The sequence below is a fragment of the Ruditapes philippinarum genome, unplaced genomic scaffold, assembly GCF_026571515.1.
Source record: "Ruditapes philippinarum isolate M1 unplaced genomic scaffold, ASM2657151v2 ctg12969_1_1_1_1, whole genome shotgun sequence".
NCBI classification, from domain to species: Eukaryota; Metazoa; Mollusca; class Bivalvia; order Venerida; family Veneridae; genus Ruditapes; species Ruditapes philippinarum.
Genome location: NW_026857705.1, coordinates 1,584 through 23,576, shown reverse-complemented (window position 1 = coordinate 23,576; position 21,993 = coordinate 1,584). Strand labels below are relative to the sequence as shown.

Genomic DNA, 21,993 nt, shown 5'->3' with positions numbered 1-21,993 from the left:
GCTACTGTACATCTGGCAAGTAAAGCATGTCAACTCCCGCTTTCTAATTTCCTTTTCAAACTTGAGCCTTTATATAAAATAATACCTAACAATGCTACAGACAACAAAGTTTAGTAATCATCCATCAATAAGTTCAGTAGAAGAAAAACTTTTAATTTTTTTTCTATTTTTACCTCTGGCCACTAAAAGGGGCCAAGCAAATTAATATGAGCAAATATGATAAAAGACTAAATGATAATACTACGTACAAATTTGGTGACAATCCATCCATTAGTTCAGTAGAAGAAAATGTGTATTTTTTTTCTATTTTTAGTATTAGCGGCACCTAAAAGAGGCAAAGCAATTTATGTGAGAACATTTGATAAAAGACTAGCTAAGAATGCTTCAGACAAAGTTTGATGATCATCAATTATTTAAGTAGTAGAAAATACAAAAGAACAAGAAAATAAAGGTAATCCATAATCTTACCACAGTTAAAGATTCGGACAATTTTTGTGAAAGGTGGGAGATGTGCTAGTATGTTCCCCACCCACTCCGTTTCATTGACAGCATTTGTTTGCCATGCTTATACGATATTCAGTAAATTCTGCGTTAACATTTAAACATAACATTATTGTCTCATTTTTTAATTAACTTTCATTCATATTCTATCATGATTGATTGTTCATATGTTCTTATATATGTCATTTTTCTTCATAATCAAATATTGTCTGCAATTTGTCCGCCATTTTGTTAACTATCATTATTTCGTGACATCATTATTAACCCAGTTTTTACGGGAAACCCTACTTTCATTTTGGCGTCATGTAAACAAAGGAATCATATATAATTTTAATAGCTCGAATTTTAATTAAAAAGAGCCAGAACGGAAAAGATAATTGAAAGGGATAATTGAAAAAGATAACTGAAAAGATAGCAGATAAAAATTGATGAAAGCATAACTAACATTGATAGAAAATGAGAGGTAATGAATTTATGGTATTCTAGGAAATATTTATTCTGTTTATACATGTGTTTGTTTATTATTATTAGAGTAAAACCAATTAAAAGATATATTTAATGAGAATATTTTACAATCCTGACTCGGTACCGGCCTGACAATAAACTGTCGATTTATATACGATAATGAAAGAAAAATGAAAGAATTTGTGATCATGATTTCTGCAAGCGTCTAGATGTACTGTATTAAGATAAATCCTTCATTTTTATTCTCTTACTATTCAAAACGTATACACATTGGCTCGTCATTAATGAATCACATATCACTAAATGTAACTGGTTTGTTTGGAATTTTCATTATAGACAGCATCACTCGCACTGATGTTCAAAACTCAAGTCCACAGTCAGGTTCTGTTCCCTGCCATGTCTAAATTTTAGTTTTGTTCTTTTTTTACACCAGTATGCGCATGTCTGAGGCGAATCCTTGAAACTGACTTCCGGTTTGCACATAAGATGATCTGGCGGAAGAAAGGGTGTGACATATTTAAAGACTGCGCCTTCTTTTTCCTACCGATAAATTAATTTACAAATACATGAGATATGGTTGTGAACGATGAATCAATGCGAAGTGGTGTTTGCTTTACGTAATTATTGATTGATCATAAAACCACAAAAATTATAAGTAAAACATGTATGTTCTGTAAATTCAACTGACAGGTGAATGCACTTTTATGCTAACCAGTGAAATATTGGGTTTTCTCCGTGAAATAAAATTTAAATCACTCACAGTATATCACTCAGTTTTTGGTGAAACATGTACTTCATCTAATACAAATAAATAATACATTTATTTTGTATCATTCATGAACCCACCACCACCACCAGAGTTACCAAAATAAAGGTCAAAATGTTCACGCAGTAGAAAAGTGGAGATAAGTTCTTCAAAATCAATCATTCATTGCACATCACATCATTAATTATTGTTTTTATAAGCTTACCTTAATTTTTTGTTTCAAAATTCATTTTCTTCGAATGATTAAATGCTAAAATCTCGCCTTTTCACCTAACGGAATGAACTTTAAAATGTCTTATTCATTTTTTTTTCTTCAAAATTTCAAAGTTTATTTTCTTCGAATGTTTTCGGTTATCTGGAGGCATGCAGCTTTAGAGACGCATTATGCCTCAGAAATGAATAAATATTTCATTCTTTAGATAGGGCATTTTTATAACTTTTGAATAACGATTTCAAAGCATATAAGATGTTTTCCTTCTGAAATAAGTAGCGCTGAATATGATTCTATTTGTCATAAAAGAAGCAAAATGTAAACAAGGAAGTATTTCGACTTCCAGACTTAAATTGCCAAAACAAAAAGCAACAGAGCAAAAATGATTCAGGTAATTGGCCAGTGAGTAACTTTTTGGAAACTTTAAAGATCCTTTATGTTTTGTGATACATATTGTTACTGTGTGTATACCACACTTGCAAAACATTATATATGTATATAATTATGCAAATAAAAAAATATTCAAACATCGAAGAATATGTAAAATGTGTACTGCAAATATTTGTGCACATTATATTCAATCAATAAATTATATGCATTCATTTCTTAAAAATAAATTTCTTATTATCTCCTTTTATTTACATGAAATGTTAAATTCAGTAATTTCTTTATAAATAATGCTTATTGGAACTTACAATATTGACAAATCTTAATTTGAGCTCATATTAATGAAATAAAACCATGAAAAAAATGTGTAACAGGATCTTTAACAGGATAAGTAAAATAAAATGTTTTTGAGAAATAAACATACAAACATTTCTTGTGCATAATGGGCCTTGAAATGTAAGCTATAGAAAAGTCTATGAGGGGAATATCAAGCTTAATGCATTTTGTAGTTACTATTGACCTGTTTACTATACTTTTGAATATTTAAATAAAACAAATAATTTCATAAATAACTTTAAACTACGTGTATTACAAAATTTTACATAAAAAATACATACATTTGATGACCTCAGGTTGGTTAAAATCATGTACACCGGATTGATAAAAAAATATAATTACTAATTCATTACTTACTATGATAAATTGATTATTGATTTTTTTTAAATATTGATCTGATTTTAACAAATATGTTTACGTAAATCAGTGGTGAGCTGATTGAAATGTTTTCATCTTCCCGTTTTAAGGATAGGAATTTCCTCTTCCGTACAAAGTTAAATACATATAAATATGCAGCCTCTGTTGATGGACAGTAGAATCAATTTGTCGTCCAACTTGACAACCAAAATTAAAAAAGAAATAATTACCAAAAATATCAACGTCTTTCTCAATATCTGTAGCATCTTAAAAATACAACAAGTAAGTAATTTACATGTTGTTTCGTTTAAATGTTCGGTCAATTTTTAGAACAAGTCATATAAAAGTTAAAATGAAGTTTTTCTTTTAATTAACGTAATTTATTGATGACTAGGTTTGGCAGCTTATAATACTAATTATTATTATTATTATTATGTATAAAATAAAATATAAACACTAAAGATATATATTCATCGTCAAACTTGAGCAACACTACTTAAATGTGTCCATACATATTGTTCAGATTGCCTGAAATATGTAAATTAACCTTTCCAATGCTAAATATCTTAAATGGACGTGTCCATCTTTCAGTAAGGGCAAAACCATTAATCATTTTTATGGAAATTTTCAAAATATATACTGACTCAATGGCGAACAGTGCAGACCATGATCAGTCTGCAGTGATGTGACACTTGATCTTAGACTGCACTGATCGCATTGGTAGAAGCTGTTTTCTTGCATCTCAGACAGGATTATCTACCGTTTACACCGGTGCTAGAAAACTCTTTCTTGCATATCAGACAGGTTTATCTACCGTTAACACCGGTGCTAGAAAACTTTGTCTTACACCCCCCATGTAAGACTTTAAATGACGTCATTGACGCGCGCCTTTTATGAATGAATCGCGTTCTTAGGATGACGTCATTTTTCCGTTATGAATGAAGTTCTATGTTCATACGCTACTATAAGAAAAAGTGAGTAATGAGAATATCAGTTTTTATAATTTCTGTTCCGAAAATAATTAACATGTAATATGCAAGAAAAAGAATCAAACAACGGCTGTTGGTACAGACGGGAATATCTAGCTCTCGGGTAACTGTTTAGCGGAAACTCGGCAGAGCCTCGTTACCGCTGTAAACAGTTACCCTCGAGCTAGATATTCCGGTCTGTACCGGCAGCCGGTGTAAGATTCTTATAGTCTACAACTGGTTATATACTGATAGGTATGTACATAAAATGTAACATATTTTTCTACATTAAATACTTCCTTTTCTGGTCAGCTAAATTCTATAGTTTTTCACTTTTCTAGAGTATGAACAAAATGGTTTATCTGGGCTGTCTGACTTTGGCCTCATGTGTTGGTATGGCTCTCGGTTACGGAAGTGTAATGACTGGACAGAAGGTCACAAGCTACCCATACATGGCTAACATGGGATATGGGTATGTTCCATATATGACCGGCTCCTCAGGGTTCGGCGGATTCCTCGGCGGCACCGGAAGCTCTGTAGGAGGCATGGGGATGTTTGAAAATATCATACAATGTAAGTATTAAATTCTGTTTCATATTTCATATCTGACGAGTTAATAGAATATATTCTATATTGTGTGAAGTAAAAAGACAGATGTACTATCAATAAAATAGTTAATTAAAAAATGACTACTAAAATGAACATTACTAGTATTGAGAATCTACTACTACAATATTTTGTAAATAATTCCTATTGTGTCCCTAAAATTTAAAATGTGACAGCTTGTAGAAGTTTCAAACCGTGTCCTAACTAAGATTTACAAACTAAAGACAAAATGTGTTCTTATCGTGTTATCTTAAACTTTAAACTTCACCATACAGGTACTAATCTAAATTAAATATTTTTATGTGTTCTTATTGTGTTCTCCTACATATTTTCAGTGTTTTTGTTTATCTTTGTGATAAACCTCTTGTTCTCGAGCACAGGTCTTGGCTCCGGGGGTCTCGGTATTGGCAAGAAATCCTCCAAAGCAGGCTCTGATTACGATTATTATCTTTAATAATAACAAGGTATGTAAACTTGGTATTCAATATTTAAACATAGATTATTAAACATAATTCCTCTTCAACTTGATATGCCGTTATTCTTAATAAGGGATTGTTCTTTCAATGATACCTGTCTGAATCAAACACGTGGAACCTTTTTTGGAGTTTTGGTCTCTTAATTAAAGACAACTTTTTATAACAAAGATTTACTTCAGATTCTAGTCCTTTCGTGCACTTTTTACTTTATTTATTTCAGAAAGAGGAAGAAGTGTTAACTGTTGAAACGTTAACAAGTTTACCACCAAATTATACTGAACTGTGATCTTTTTGTGTTTTCCTCTCAATATTGCAAAAATAACAATAAAAAAGTTTTAAACATTTCTTTGCGTATTTTATCACTGTTGCTAAGGCACACAACTACTAAACGTTATTTGATTTACAAACTCTTAAGTTATTTCCCTTCCCAAATGACCGTCCTGTATAAATCTGTACGTAGTTACAAACTTTCGTCAAAATTTATTGTGAATTTTTTTTCCAGAATTAAAACAATTTTAAATATTAAAGATTAAAAAAGAAATAAAAAAATATGAAAACCAGAAAACATTATTACAGTTTGGAAAACTCGAGTTATATTCTGAATCAAGTATATTGGCTGCGTAATTTTTCAAGATACTCTTCCACATAAAATCGGTCTAAAACATCAACATATATGATTACAGCTATTAATTATACATAAAAGTAAAATATACAGTGTCCATGAGATAACGGTTGTTATATTTCACTTCACACAATATCACGCCGTACAATCAAATGGGTAGACAACCGTTCAACTCGTCGACAGCCGTACTAGCATAAACTGACCGACTGTGTTCGGGTAAATCAATGTCACAAAACTTACATTTTCTCATGATAATAGTTTTAAGATACGATAAGTAAACGCCAACATTTTGTCATTAAATATAACAAACCATATCTTCAAAAATACCTTTCTTTTAAAGATATAGGGTATTTAAGTTTGAATGTCTTCAAGATTTGTGTAACGTCATCAACCGTTCGCCTCTATTGAATGCTAACATCGGCATTCATTCATCAGCAAGAATAAAGCAGAAAACCGTTCAACGAAATAATTTTAGAGCTTTTCTGCTTTAGTAACTATGAAAGAGTAAAACTTTTTTGTTCATTTAAAATATACATTTATTCGTGGTTTTAAAGTCCTCATTGAAAGTGAACGTACTAAATACAGTGGGTTAGAAAGAACGAAGAAAAAGGTTCCAAACCTTGAGATAATTATTGATAATAGCCGAGATGTTCCCATTGGTCAGACATGTATATTTTGTAAAGTGGAAACATTAGGTAGTCCCGTGCCCTACAAGTTCATATTTCTTTTGTACAATTATTTATATCAGTATTATGTATATATAAAGTCAGGCCAGTCTACATAATTATATAAGTGCGGTAAGGTCGACAATTATTACAGCGGTGCTTGTTAGTATACATTTAGAAGTTATTGACTTGTTATGTTAAACAGTTTTGATTATATTTAAAAAAAAAACATTTTTAAGCTCTTGGCAAATTAGGAAAAGAAAGACAAAGTTGTTTCTGGTGAAAAATATATTTTCTTCTTTTTATTTTTTCTTGTTATAAATAAAAAAAACAATCAGAAAGAAAATAAACAATGATTTTATGTAAATAAAGTAATGTCAAACAATCCAACAAAATGTTACACTCAATTACTAAACAATCTCCTACGCTTCCCTCCAGCGCCATTTCTCGACCAATCAGCATGAACGCAGACACAAGTATCGGAACTACTTTTCAGACCGGAAGTGACATCATCTTTCATATTATCCTCAAAGCCTCGTTTCCGCTTTCCAAGAGTGATATTTGTGTCACTGGAAGACATCTTTGGCGAGATGTCCGTTACAAATTTTCTGATATGAACCGGATCTTTCAAACTAAAACCGCATAATTCTGGCTCGGGATGGCTCGTGCACTTATTCAGCCAATCAGTAACACGTGCAGATTTTCCTTTCCCCCTATGTGTAGATACATGTAGATGTGGAAGCTCGTTCAAAGCTAGGATCAGCTTGAGAAGCTTAAGTCTGGTTGTGAAGTCTAGCTTGTCTGCAAGTGAAATAACACCTTTTACATAGTATGTGAGAAGTTAGCAGTGAACAGTTAGCTTAGCACTAACCTTTACAATTTATATAGGGAAATCAATGTTCTGCTGTAATGCTAAGCTGGCTAAGTAATCTAGCGGGACATTCTTAAATATAGTGTAAAAAAGACAAAACGTGTTTAACTTGAATCTTATTTTCAACCGATATTTACGTCCGCAAATTAATTCTTGAAAAGATGTACAAAATACAATGGAAGTTTTTAACTATTGCTTACTTTGATATGTATGTAACATGCTATAGGCCTCCTCTAAAAGTTTGTCTACTTTTGTAACAACGTCGAAATTAAATCCATCTCTTTCATGTACGACCTTTACGTGTTCTGAAAAAATATACATATACATTAGTAAATTAATTGATTCTTTGAAATATTAACATTCTGTAAAAAATAGTTTAAGTTACACGTGTTTATTTTTTTATTTATTTATTTTATTTTTGCAAGAGAAAATGTTTTTGATTGTAATGATAGATCTACATGTAAATATGACTAATTAAAATACCTTCTAACTTTCTCTCTTCGGCTCTTGAAAACTTTTCTGAAATACGCTGAAGGTCAAGGACATCAAGGTTTTTGGAGCCTTGCAAGATTTTGCAGATATTTCTGGTATTTGATTTTGCTTTGGCTTGCAAATATTCAACGTTGCCCTCCTGCAATGGATGTTTTTCTTCTCTAAAAGGCAAGAGGGCAGACGAATTTACATATTCGGAAGACTTCGGAAGAATAGGAACAACGTTTACATCTGAAGGGTTTGCCGTGTCTGCTGTGTTATGTAGATAATCATCCTCGATTGTTGACAGACTTTCTGAATCCTCGTAGTCCAGCGCTGTACCAGAATGATGGGAACAATTTAACAACAGTCCTGCAATAAATAAATAAAACATCAAATATCAGTCATTCCGGAACTCCGTGTACATTTAAAGTAATAAAAAGGTACAATTGATGAATTTATAAATCTTATCTGGCAATGCTTACTTTCGGGACCTTACCAGACGGGTATCTCAAACCCCCGCAAGTTTTCATTTTGGGAAAGAAAATGAAAAAGCGTTCTTTAAAAGGCTTGATTAATAATATTTACTTTAAAATATTCAGATAGGTTATGGGCAATCGTGAAAGTGGCATAACGGTTAAACTGCCTGCCTCTCAACTTAGGAACTTTGGATCGTGAGTTCGAGCCGAAACCTTGTTACGAAATTCAAAATTCTTTCCTTGCAACCTTTCATTTATGCGAAGTTTTCCTAGAGAACATTTTTTTGACTATTGACGTCACTTTTAACTTTTATTGCAGGTTCAAAATGTTTAACGGCGATTAAACGAGATGATATCATTATCAAGTATTTGTATATAATTTTGGTTCAGGGTATAATCTTTACTCGACAGGCGACAATAAGTCACTTATTCATCCCTGAAAATTGTCATTGTCACCATTGTGTTTTATTTTATTTCCTGTTGAAATTCACAAATCATTTCATTAAAATGTTTTATACAAAATACCAAATGTTTTTGTACGGTTCTATGCACATAAACTAAATAAAAAAATAAAAATATTAAGAATAAACTTCAATTGCAAGGAAACTTGACAGGCAAAGACAATTCATGGCATTTCATTTTTATAATATACATGTATTAATATATCATAATACAATTCACGCATATATTTAAAAAAATAATCTTATAAAATTTAACTAAATTTTCTTTATTTCGATCAAATTCGTCGCGTAAATTCAACTACGAAATAAATATACAGTAACTGTAAAATATTCACCTTTATAACTGTTTTCTCCTCTTATATTAGAATCTAGTGTTTGTGCCATTATCAGTCGTTTGTCACGCAAAATATGAATAAAACATCATCTATCTTACTTTTGAATGCGCGCTGTTTGTAACTATGGTACACTTTGACGCTAACGCTAACGTTCATGATTGGTCTGTGACGTCATGTGTCTATGACGTAAGAGAAATTGTATTGCACAATATCCATGACGTCGGACGAGATAAGACGTGATTGTTACCAATAAAATGTGCCTTAAACAGCTTGCGTCTAGAAGATAACATAAAATCTACAGTTGTACAAATATAAGAAATATCTCTTCAAATATAAATAAAAAAGTAACCGAATATCGCTTTCAAACTTACATATTTTGAAATTTTGCTGTGTTTTCGGACTGAGCGCCCCGCGAAGCGAAATTGCGAAAAAAAATGTGAAAAAAAAAACAACAAAAAAATCCATAAAAACATGAAACACGAAACACTTGACTTATGTTGTTGCCTTTTAAATATTCTACCATATTCCATTATATAGAGGCATTTCAACTTCATGAATTCCCGATTTCATCTTCATGAATTTACAACTTTAACTACGAGAATTCCCGTTTTTAACATACGTAATTCACGAATTCACGATTTTAGCTTCATGAATTCCCGATTTCAACTCTACGAATTCATGATTTCAACTTCATGAATTCACGATTTCAACTTCACGAATTCACGATTTCAACAGATCTCAACTTCATGAATTCACGATTTAAACTTAACGAATTCACGATTTTAACTTCATGAATTCACGATTTCAACTTCATGAATTCAACTTCGTGAATTCACGATTTCAACTTCACGAATTCACGATTTTCATTGAATTGAAATCGTGAATTCGTGAAGTTAAAATTGGGAATTCACGAAGTTGAAATCGGGAATTCACGAAGTTGAATTCGTGAAGTTAAAATTGTGAATTCTTGAATTTAACATTGTGAATTCGTGAAGTTGAAATCGTGAACTCATGAAGTTGAAATCTGGAATTTATGAAGATGAAATTGTGAACTCATGAAGTTGCATTGTGAATTCATGATGTTGAAATCAGGAATTCATGAAGTTGAAATGTCCGTAAATTACAACTTCATTCATTACGGTAACATTACGTCATCCTAAGCGTGTCATTGTACAACATGCGAGTCATCGCACCCACATGGGTAAAAAAAAATTGAATTTTTGAAGGGAGATAACTAGTACAAATGCCAGTGCTGTCTCCCTTCTTATAAACTGCATTAATGAAAAACAAGATTTCGTAAAATGCTTATCATATTTGAAAGGGAGCCAATTTGTAATTTAGTACTTTGTTTTTCTACTAGTTCTAAAACTTATAAAAATAAATATACTGCGTGCGCGAATCTACAGTGAGGCTCAATAATCTTTAAAAATAATTGTACATTGTATTTCTTATACTGTGATACGTACCTATAGTTTTTCTTAAGCTAAGCTTAAAACATACTGTTTAAGAAATAAATTTTATAAATGAAGAACGGACTCTACAGTGTGCATGCGTGTGTATGGGGGCGGGGTCGGCATTTACCTTCTTCATCGGACAATTTACTGTATGGCTTAACCGTTTTACAATAAACACGTTTATAAATGCTTCTTTGGGTTCTTCTTTTTCATGGTATGAATTTATAATTCGATAACTTTAAATACTGTAAGTAAACAGAAATATTACGACAAGATATAATAATGACAAATTAGCTTTAAATGGTGTATACTTGTGTAATTATAGTGTAATCGGGCAATAACTTGACTCATGACTACTCCTAAAATCTAGTAAAATGTAACACTTCTTTGGAATGTGCATTTCACTTTGTTAAAAATGGTGACACCCTCTGGGTCCGCGCCTGATATAAAAAGAATGTTTAGCCTTTTACTGCTATATAACATTTTTCACTAACCCGTTTTTATATCATAACATAAAAATAAGTCAACAATCTTCTCTATTCCGTTAAAGTTTGAAATAAACGTCCACTGTTTACTTAAACTTGTCTTATTCAAATGATGGTAATCCGGTTTTGGTACGTGTTTTAGCCGATGAGCTCATGTTCTAGATTTTAAACTTGCGTTATATAAATAAATTTCAATTTATATAACCTGAGTGTTTTTGTACCTTACAAACGATGCTTGTGTTGTCGATATAGTTTATCAACAACTCAAGCATGTATCACGATTCGTAACACGTGTTTTAAATACTTTATATAATAAAAACGAGCAGTGCTTTCTTTGGTTATTGAACGTTTGTTGTGATAAACTGAGGTTGTTATTGAACTTAGGATATAAAATTACGATACTTCCAGTGGAAGAAAGAAAATAAGTAAGTTTTATTTGCGCTTTTATTTTACAAAACTCTAATAAATAATATTATTAATTTATCGATAATGCTGCATAGTACGTTATCTATTTGTTTGGTGTTATTATATATAAAATATAATAATAGAAATGCAGAATATTTCCATATGGTTTATTGTTCAGGTTCAATATTAATTTCTGAAACATTTAATATCGACTTAGGATAGCTTACTGGATATAACTAAATTTGTCACAAATATTTATACTTGTTAGTTACTATCTTTTATCGGTTACTGCGTTACTAACGCAGTGTATTATGTAAAAAATAAAATAAATAAAAAAAGGCTAAAATGAAATATTGTTTGTTTCCCCTCCCACTATATGCCCACAAAATCATAGATACCCAAAATATTTAGTTGCCTAGGGAAGTTTTTTGCTCGATGGAAGCAGAGAGTATTAGTGAGAATCATTTAGGATATAAAAAACATATTTTTCTTTATCAACCTACCTACCCTACTCAATATGTCATGGTTCGCGGAAGGGGAAACAAAGATAATTTTATGGCTTGCCCAACATGTTTTACTGACGATTTTATCAACTTTTGTCTTGAAATTAGAGGTCATTAATAATGGATTTACATTTTTTAACATAAATAGTCTTGTACTTATACTGTTTTCTCTCAAATTTTGATTCATTTCTTTTTTTTAAATACCATAATTATGGGAGCATGTTGCTTTAAATATGAAACGAAGTTAAAACTATTTATTTTAGGTTGACATTATTTACCTCCTGTTTGATAAACATTGTTAGAAACAATTCATTTATCGTACGTACCGATTTCGACTCTGTATACATGTATACGTAATTAATATATGTTCTATCCGAATTATAGGACGTCGCCAAGATGGGACATAACACAGCCATGCTTATTTTAACCTTGCTGATTCCATGCTTCTTTGCGGTTGCGATGGTCTTCAATGGATTTGCCAGTGTTGAAAACAATGGTGAGCTTACGATATTCAATCTCTGAATGTCTTTATTGAGAAATGATTCACCTGCCATTTCAATATAATTTATTCTGAAATTATATTTTATAATGGTAGTCGTATTTGATAATTAACCTTTCCATACCCCTCAAAGACTTATTTAATCTTGTATTTTCGGGCAAAAAAAATAATTTTAAATTTGCTATTGATGTCTATATGTTAAAATCTGCAAAATATTGATACTTTAATAGATAGAAGTTTGCATAATTTAAATAATAAAGAACTCTGCAAGCAGGGATTAATTTTGTGAAATCAATGTTCATTTTTTCTACACTTCTACACTGAATCAGTCTCGAACTGTTACAGTATTTTTTTCTGTTTCCAGATTTGTACAAATCAAGCACGTCTGAGCTGTCGGACAAATATAATCTAGAAATTACCCCGCCAGGATTTACATTCATTATCTGGGGCGTAATATATACATGGCAAGCACTCTGGATTTTATACGCCATTGTAAATTTATTCAGGAAGAGGGAGAGTGAGCCGTACTACACAAATCCTGTATTACTTCCGGTCCCGTTTTTAGTGTCGTACCTCGTTAATCAGGCCCTGAACTGTGGATGGCTGGTAGCTTTTGACAGGGAACAACTAGAGCTGGCACTAGCTATTCTTTTCCTGATCGTGGTAACACTTCTTATCTGTCTGTTCTTTTCGTACAGAAATTTGAATAGAGAGATAGACGTTTTGATTAAACAAGAGCGCAAGTCTGACGTTTGGTTGACAAGGTTTTTAGTACAAAACGGACTCGGTATTTACGCCACGTGGACAGCCATAGCTACTCATTTGAATTTCGGATTCGTTCTCGCATACAGATCTGCACACGACATTGGAGTTAAGAATTCGTCTACAATCGCTTTAGGCGTTTTATCTGGTTTTATACTGCTATTTTTAGTTACAGACTGGGTTTTCTTGGACCGGTACACGCGTTACACATTCACTCCCTACCTTGTCCTGGTCTGGGCTCTTTATGGTGTGCTAGTTAATAACTATGAATCTGGTGCGAGGAACACGATATTTACAATAGTTCTGCTTGCGATATCTGGGGTTGCGGCGCTTGTGAAACTTTTCTTGATGTTTTGGAGACATTGCAGAAGAACTGAAGATGGTGTCAAAATAACCGACTCTACTGGTATTAGAGTCTGAAGAACGTTCGGTTATCAAACAACATTATGATTCTATTTTTCGTGATAGTGCCATAAATAAGCACCTTTTACCAAATGAAGTATACCAGGTCGATTTGCATATATATCTGAAAAGTAAAACAGTTATAACTGTTAAATTTATTGCCGTGTGTGTGTCTCCTAAATGTAATTAGTTGCAACTACTGCCATTAAATACTTTTTTGCACAGATACATTTTTACTAATTACAAATGAGTTTTTTTAATTTTCTGCAGAATCTCAAGACTGGGTCTTTTTGAACATTTTAAAGTGCATAATTGATATTTATGGTGTTCTTATTTGTTATGTATTCATGTAATTGTCTCATTGCTTATTTTCTCAAGTGACAATGCTTGTAAAAACGTAATTGCAAAACAAAATTTTAACTATTATTTATGCTAGTACATCACATCCTTAATTCCCCCCAGTGGGATAGTGACTTTTTGTACATATTTGTTTATAACTTTACGCAAAATATTTCAGATGTACAAATTCAATGGAAAACTTGATAACATTTTTAAAAAAAGAAATACACGAAAATAATTGAAAACACTGTTATTATTTCTTTCAACCCGTGCAAGCTTAAAATTAAAAGGTTTTTACTTTACATAAGCAAAATGGTGAATTGGTATAGTATAAATTCGACAGTTATAGACTGATGTTATTATTGGTAAAAGTATAGATCTAAAAGGAAGATCTGGCTAAATGTTAATGGCCATACGTGAAAAAGATCAACTTAGACCACTGTTTCTCTGAATTGACCAATCACGGTGACGTATTTCCGTTGTATATATCTAATATACTATGTTTGTTTGAACTGTATATCGACAGGATCTTCATACAAGGGGCGTATAACCCTTATTATTATTATTACGGTATCTTTTGCAAAATGTTTGTTTGAAAGTAATGTATTTACCATGCATCACCTATTTAAGAGTGGTTTGTACATATGAACAATCATCATTCGGAAAGCGTTGTAATAGTTTGGAAACATCATTTCTCCAGTATTGGTCATTTTAGATTTTAGAGGATAGTGCACGATACCGAGCTATACAGAAATATGTCCCAATCCCAGAAGCTTCTCCTGGTTCTTTAGGGTATCAAGTGTTTGAGGACTCGTACATGGAACCTCCATGAAAGACTGATTGAGTAACTCAAGTTGGTCAGCCCGGGAATCGAATCCACAATGCCAAGATTACAAGTCTTAAGCTCTAACCGATTGAGCTATGCGGGCTGGCTATAACTATATAGTGCTTACGTTAGGGAGACAATGATACATGTATAAGCCTTACAGACACTCGGGGTTATTTGAGTCGCTCCCCTTTCCAAGGTTGTTAATTTTTACATTCATTCGCACTGTACCTCTGCTCTGGCATATACAGCAGCTTTTAGTTCCTTGCGAAAGTGAAGACACTAGTACTGGTAAACTGAATGATAGCAGGCCAAAGAACGATGCGATGACTTAACCGTCCTCTGGTGGGTTCAAAGTCACTGTGGCCTACTGCCGTGATCCGAAGGGTAAACTATCACCACCACCACCATCACCACCAAAACATAACTTGTAGCACTTTTAAATAAACAGTTGATATCAGTTTCAAGTTAGATTATCCTTCATATACATTTTTTTATTTGATCGACTGAGTTTTAGAGTTTTAGATTAATCATGGTATATTTTATACTTTTTAAATGTATACATAAATGTGTGTTATTATTTTTATTACTTTTTTTTTGTTTATAAAGTCATTGTAAATGTATATAATTCCATTGTAAAGCGCCTTTGAACATTTTTTTTTTGAGAAGGGCGCTATAGAAATGTGGTAATTATTATTATTATTATTTTAAGAATATATTTAAAGCAATATGCATATTTAAAGCAATATGCCTCCCGATTTATGCTTACTTTCATAAACACTTTGAAAATATATTTTTAATTGAAATATAATGAAATGAACAAAGAAAGTAATTTACACGTAAATTAACGCAAATTAAATTGTAACTTAAATGTTACTTGAATGTTCAATCTTTTCACTTTCTTTTAAACCTTATACATTTTCTCAACTTTCATTTTCTTTCCTTCAAATAATTTGTCTCACCATGCAGTTGTAAGCAAAAAAGGTAAATATATAATCTCCCGTCTGTGATTTCAATGTTCGACAAATGATTCTTTTTTTCGTAATCCGTATGTACCATACGAACTATACCTAAAAATATAACTCGTATTTATATAGTTTTAAAAATATTTGTGGTGTGCGTGTCTGTACGTATGTACATGTACTTGAATAAGATACAGCAAAAATCATTTTTGCTGTGAGCCATATTTTGTGTTACTTAAACTAGTTGATCATATTTGATTTATTATCAATTATAAATTGGGTAATTTAGTAATATTTGTATAAATGATTAGCGGATAGGTTCATAGAAAAATAAATATCGTATATCTAAACTGTTGCGACAATTTAACCATAAACTTTCCTCACTTTTAGTTTAAGTTTCGCGGATTCGGACTCGCAATGCTTGTTTGTTGTCATACGTAGATACCATTAAGCTACGCATCCGTTTTTAAGTATACTACAGGAAAGTGTCACGTTTCAATTATTTCCTATACGTAAACTTTTCTTGACTTATATAGAATAGGGAAATACTTAATTAAACACATAGGTCATAATAGCAATAAATTGTTGTAAATATCCAAGTTGATGAGGTAGTTTATTTACTATTACAACAGTGATTTATAGATATCTGTCAATATAACTATATTGTTCCCTAATAAATATATCATTACTAAGATATATAAAGGTTATATACACACATGTATATGTTAAGAAGAATAAGGCCTTTATTTTTTTATTTTTCTCTTTGACTGATACATTTAGAACTTTAATTTGTATTCCAACATAGGTTCATCTGAGAGTTGTCCTGTACCTTTCACGGACTTCCGGTTGATGGAAACAGAAGAGAGCAGACGCTTCAAAACATGGCTATTTATTGGGGGTTTCAGTTTAAACTTTGAAAAATGTAACGCTCACAATCTGAATAAACTTCAAACATATTTTGATGTTAATAGTCTTCTCCATAGAAACGGCTCGACAACGGCGAATAATATAAATACCTATAGGTCTATGAACTTAGCTTATGTGACGTTTACCGAGACCGAAGGCGTTTGCATACTTTTCTTAAAGCTGCATGCCTGCAGATGAGACAAAATATTTCAAGAAAATCAACCTTAAGAAAAACGTATTAATATTTTAAGAAAATAAAATATATCCACAATTTCATCCGGTCGATTTTTTCATAGCAACGGACTGCGTCGTAAAAGGTCTATAATGTTAATATAGAATTATTTTTGCAAATGGTTTTATATTTTGAACGTATACAACATGCAAAAGCTTTATACCTTGTCAAATAACGAATATAGTTCATCGTATGTCCGCCCGGGTGCCTTTAAAATCGGGCGTTGTTTTTTGTATCAAAATCAATCGCCCGATTAAAAAACATCGCCTGGGCACCGCCCTTTGACCGGACGGTGTCTGCATGATGATTTTTTTTAACTCACTGACCCTAAAAATTGTCTTATGGACCCCGTTAGCTTTAAACTTTAAAGTTGTACTTAAAACTCGACGGCGCCAGCCCGATTAGCAAAATTTTGCCATCCAATACACGCTGCCGCCGGACGAACGCCTAGCTACCGATATTTTTTGTGATTTTTTTTTGTGGAAAACAGACGCCGTCCGGCGTGTATTTGTTATTTGTGACTGGGGCATTAAATGCCAGGCTACATAATTAGTGTTTTATCGTGGATAAACACAATTACAATACCATAACAGAGACATAGGCATTTCCTAGCCGCTTGTTTGATAGACTTAAAACTTGTAGCAAGTTAAACTTATTTACCAGATATCAAAAGCAGTAAAATAATACATTTTCTGAAAGCTTATGCATTTATCTATGGCTGCATGTAAAAACATTTACAGTTCCCATTTTAATAAATGATACATCCATTTTTAAAGAGAACTTTTTATTAATTTTTGTTACAAAACTATTCATATGACGAAAAAACTTGCTCAGTGGGTATGTTCTGCTAAGTTTTTCTATGTGTAAGGCAAGGAAAGTTACCAATATTTTAACATGCAGCAATAGATAAAAGATCTAATTTTCAAATGGTGTATGATATAAAAGGATCAAATGTAAATCCATTGAAATTGTATTTGTTACAGAATACCTAATTTTTAAAGGCATGAGTGATATTTCAAGTATAAAGGAGCTGCTTATATCTGTTATCTACAATATAATACGCCAACTATTCTACTGTGATTTATAATTCAACCCAGTTTATCGTCTTACACCTATACTTTGTCAAAACGTGCAGGTAAACAAAATCACTTGACCGTTACATGTGAAAAACCAATCGCCTACAGGAAAATACAATAGATCACGTTGTTGAACATGTGGTCAATATTATAAAACACATCACGTCAATGTTTACTAACAAAAGAACACTTTCACATATTGTTGGGTACTGGAAAAAGGAAAGCATCGGGATTTTTATGTTAAGTTTTTTTTATTTGAGAACAACTTCAAAGAAGGAAAAGATTATATTTTGAAGGTAAATTATTTACGTTTGTTTATTTAGAATCTGGTCTGAATTAAATTAATATTTTTGACATTGCATTTACTATAGAATTATCTAAATATCTGTATAAAAGGGTAAATACACAGATTCCGAAATGCGTTTACGTTGCCGATTGCTAAAGAATTTACAAAAAAGGATAACAATGTACGGTTAACTAATTCATACTTAGGAAACGTATAGCCCTAGATGTCTGCTTGAAAGTAAGACAACTAGAGTTCTATAATACATTGTAATACTCGCTGTACGCGTATACAATAAACAGATAATTCATGGGTGTTTGTGGAATACTCTAATCTGTTGTCCCGAGGTATCTAGGATGTCATTTGTAACTGTTGCCAGATGCCGAATTTAGCAACAGTTCAAATTTGTCATCCCTGTTTTGACTCTTCCACAAACACCTATGAAATATCTTTTTTATTATCTAATGCTTTGCAATCAAACTAAAATATATATTGCAACAACATTCTTCTACCATTTTTACAACTGTTTTTATTGTAAACTGTTTACAACTGAATCCTACCAAAAAAACACTACTGAGTGACGTTCGATTACCGAATCAATTACTTAACGGAAATACCCGATGACATCGTTGACCGGTCAACGGTTCATTTCATTGCGCATGCACATGCTTTCAGTGGTACTATTAAACAGTTGTAAATAAGGATTAGTATTGGTAGAAGGCATTAGGTAATAATAATTTGTATTCATCGACTAGCCTTTGTTATACGTCAAACATAACATTTATCAATTATTGATTAATCACCACTTTAATAGGCAATCTTTTGAAATGTATAACTAATACAACACAACTTGACAGTGTAAAAATAAGCACATTGTCACTTAAATGTTTCTTGCATTGTCGTAAAATAATACACGTTTTTTTTTTTATCTTTTTTCCCAAATAAAACGACTATAACATAAACAATGCAATTTATGAATAAGAAATGCTTCTAAAACCAATATCACCACTTTAAATGGCGGGTAAATTCGCGCGCTTAATGACGTCACGTGTTTTCAAACACATGTCATAACAACATTACAATAATTAACTTAAAAAGGGGGAGGGGGTTCAAATTTATTTTACGGATGACACAAAAAATCAATTACGTTAATGTGCTACTCTGACGGATTGTAATGCACGTGCTCGTGAGAACACAAATGTCATAACAAGCGGCATGGATTATTATGACGTCACTGTCCTTATGGTAATAATGTGAAACACACGAACTGTTTTGAATGGAAGTTAATGGAAGTTAAATATACGCATGAAAAGTTTACACCCTTTATTTCGTTTTACTTGAATATTCAAGCATGTTCTATAGATGAATAATTTTATAACGATCGCCGAGTGACTTCCTTATTTCACGATTCTGTTTTTCTTCAGATTTCGCTGTACAAGAGTTCTATCAAGACATAGAATTATGGGACACAACATTGTTTTGCTGATTCTTACCTTGCTGGTTCCTTGCTTCTACATCGCCACCATAGTCTTCAACGCACTAGGCAGCGCTGACACCGGTAAGAATATTTATATCTGTCATATGTTGCAGTTCAGATCGGAATATCCGTCTTGAGGGGATCCGTCCATTGGGCGGTAACGAGGCTTGCCCGAGGGATGGATATTAACGAACTGAACCGCAAATAGATGTCAACAAATTTTTTCTTGCACATTTACATATTTTAAATTCTTTACCTCAATAAATAATTTTTATGGAAATTAATGTCATTTCATCCGTAAATATTTTCTTACGATAGAGTATGAGGTTTTTATATAAAACATGCTTATCGTTTCTGATTTTATGCTTAATTTTGGAATTTATGACCAACTTGTTTGTGTAAATAATTTGGACTATCTGTGGAGTAGTACCGTCGACATTAGAAAAGTCAATGAAATTGTCAAAAAAAAAAAAAAAAAAAAAAAAAAAAAAAAAGAAGAAAAGAAGATAACATATAGTGCTTGTTTTTGCATGCTATCTATTAATAAATACAATGACAATTACAAGTTTACAGTGACATTTTCAAAGTAAAAACTTTTTCAGAGCAAATACACAAGTTTTTCTTTCTATTCTTTAACTTGTTCTAAATGTAATCATAGGGGCGTCCGTGGTCGAGTGGTTCAGATAATTGATTTCAAACCCTTTGCCCCTCAACGCTATAGGCACAAGCTGAGCAAGCGTCTTAAAATTATTTCATGTGAGAAAGCTATCCAGCTAGCTTACGGAACGTCGGCGGTTCTACACAGATGCCCATCTGTGACTGAAATAATGCACATTCACAATTAACACCATTGCCACTGAAACAACACATATTCATCTCATATTTGCTGAAAATTTATTACTTTTCAAATAAGTTCAAGTGTTACATTATCGAGATGAAAGTTATTGCCTCATTTCTTTATTGCCAAATCCTCTTTATTGTATTTAATGTATTTATACATTTCGTTTTATTACAGATTTGTTCGTTTCGGATACAGGCACAATTTCGGACAAATACTACATTGAAATCACACCGTCCGGATGGACTTTCAGCATTTGGGGGATCATTTACACATGGCAGGCACTCTGGATTGTCTATGCATTGGTCAATTTATTCCGGAAATCAGAAAAGGGACCGTTCTACACTTACCCAGTGCTACTTCCGGTTCCGTTCTTAGTTTCGTATTTATTGAACTTGGTCTTCAATTGTGGATGGCTGATATCTTTTGACAGGGAGATACTTGAACTCGCCGCGGTTCTTCTGTTCCTGATCACTGTTACTCTATATGTGTGTCTATTCTTCTCTTACAGATATCTTGACAGATCAATTGACATCTTAATTAAACAGGAAAGGAAAACGGATGTTTGGCTTACCCGTTTTCTGGTGCAAAACGGTCTCAGTATGTACGCCACCTGGTGTACCATTGCAACCCTCCTTAATTTTGCAATTGTTCTCACATATCGTTCTTCCCATGACATCGGTCAACAAAATGCTTCTACAGTAAGCCTCAGTATATTGTCCGCCGCTATTGTTGTATTCTTGGTGACCGATTGGGTTTTCTTGGATCGTTACACGCGCTACACATTTACGCCATATATCGTTCTCGTCATGGCATTGACCGGAAGTTTAACGAAGAACTACGAAGCAGGTGCTCGCAATACAACGATTACTATCGTTCTGCTTGCGATATCTGGGGTTGCTGCGCTGGTGAAGACATGTTTGCTGTTTTGGAGACATATCAGAAAAACGCAAGACGGGGTTAAAATAACGACCACTGACGGAATCCAAGTGTGAAATCAAACACTGATGCCATCTATAATGCATAATAATTAACTTACAGACAAAAAATTGTAAATGAATCGATAGCAAATCCATACTAGTTCATTTGCAAACACTTTTTTCGAGATTAAAGTGATCACATTTTCTGATCACTGGTGCTGTATATGCATGTTGAGTTTTATGGAAATGTAAAATAGTTTAAATTTTTGTGTAATTACTTGTATATCATTTTTCTTTTGCTCAAAATTGTTTTTTCTTTTTTTTAAAACATTTTTTAGTAATTTTAAAACTTTTGGTTTAAAAATTTTTTATTTACAGCGACTTAAAAAAAAAGGCTAAGCATCCCCCAGAAAACATTATTCCTTTTATTTTTAATAACATGTTTATATTACCCGACTCTGAAAATTTGTTATCCCAATTTAAATTTTTTGAATAGAAAACAGTACATGTACATATGTATGTGAAAGGTAAATAAGTATTGATATAACCATGATGCCGTATTGATTTTAAAGAAAGCGAAACACATCCACGTTATGTTGAAATCTAATTAATGGTTCCATTTTCAATACTGAACATATTTTCGTTTT

At 32.3% G+C, this 21,993-nt stretch overlaps 4 protein-coding genes across 5 annotated transcripts; 3 read left to right on the top strand and 1 right to left on the bottom strand.

Moving 5' to 3' along the window:
- Nucleotides 1–3,927: 3,927 nt before the first annotated feature.
- LOC132750636 (uncharacterized) lies at nucleotides 3,928–5,057 on the top strand. The gene is made up of 2 exons (XM_060740645.1): nucleotides 3,928–4,564; nucleotides 4,933–5,057. The coding sequence occupies exons 1-2, from the start codon at nucleotides 4,336–4,338 to the stop codon at nucleotides 5,049–5,051; spliced, it is 348 nt and encodes a 115-aa protein (XP_060596628.1). The 5' UTR covers nucleotides 3,928–4,335; the 3' UTR covers nucleotides 5,052–5,057.
- A 1,644-nt stretch (nucleotides 5,058–6,701) lies between these two features.
- Nucleotides 6,702–9,138, bottom strand: LOC132750635 (uncharacterized). 2 transcript variants are annotated; one of them, XM_060740643.1, is made up of 4 exons: nucleotides 8,978–9,134; nucleotides 7,715–8,074; nucleotides 7,432–7,536; nucleotides 6,702–7,161 (listed from the first exon to the last, which is right to left on the bottom strand). In XM_060740643.1, the coding sequence occupies exons 1-4, from the start codon at nucleotides 9,024–9,026 to the stop codon at nucleotides 6,764–6,766; spliced, it is 912 nt and encodes a 303-aa protein (XP_060596626.1). In that variant the 5' UTR covers nucleotides 9,027–9,134; the 3' UTR covers nucleotides 6,702–6,763. The 2 variants fall into 2 exon arrangements, with proteins under 2 accessions (XP_060596626.1, XP_060596627.1); XM_060740644.1 differs by lacking the exon at nucleotides 7,432–7,536 and having other exon boundaries at nucleotides 8,978–9,138.
- Nucleotides 9,139–11,165: 2,027 nt separating this feature from the next.
- On the top strand, nucleotides 11,166–14,070 carry LOC132750632 (uncharacterized). The gene is made up of 3 exons (XM_060740640.1): nucleotides 11,166–11,341; nucleotides 12,209–12,320; nucleotides 12,688–14,070. Exons 2-3 carry the CDS (start codon nucleotides 12,221–12,223, stop codon nucleotides 13,503–13,505), a joined length of 918 nt encoding a protein of 305 aa, XP_060596623.1. The 5' UTR covers nucleotides 11,166–11,341; nucleotides 12,209–12,220; the 3' UTR covers nucleotides 13,506–14,070.
- A 3,893-nt stretch (nucleotides 14,071–17,963) lies between these two features.
- Nucleotides 17,964–21,594, top strand: LOC132750631 (uncharacterized). The gene is made up of 3 exons (XM_060740639.1): nucleotides 17,964–18,124; nucleotides 19,536–19,669; nucleotides 20,604–21,594. Exons 2-3 carry the CDS (start codon nucleotides 19,573–19,575, stop codon nucleotides 21,419–21,421), a joined length of 915 nt encoding a protein of 304 aa, XP_060596622.1. The 5' UTR covers nucleotides 17,964–18,124; nucleotides 19,536–19,572; the 3' UTR covers nucleotides 21,422–21,594.
- The last annotated feature ends 399 nt before the right edge of the window (nucleotides 21,595–21,993 follow it).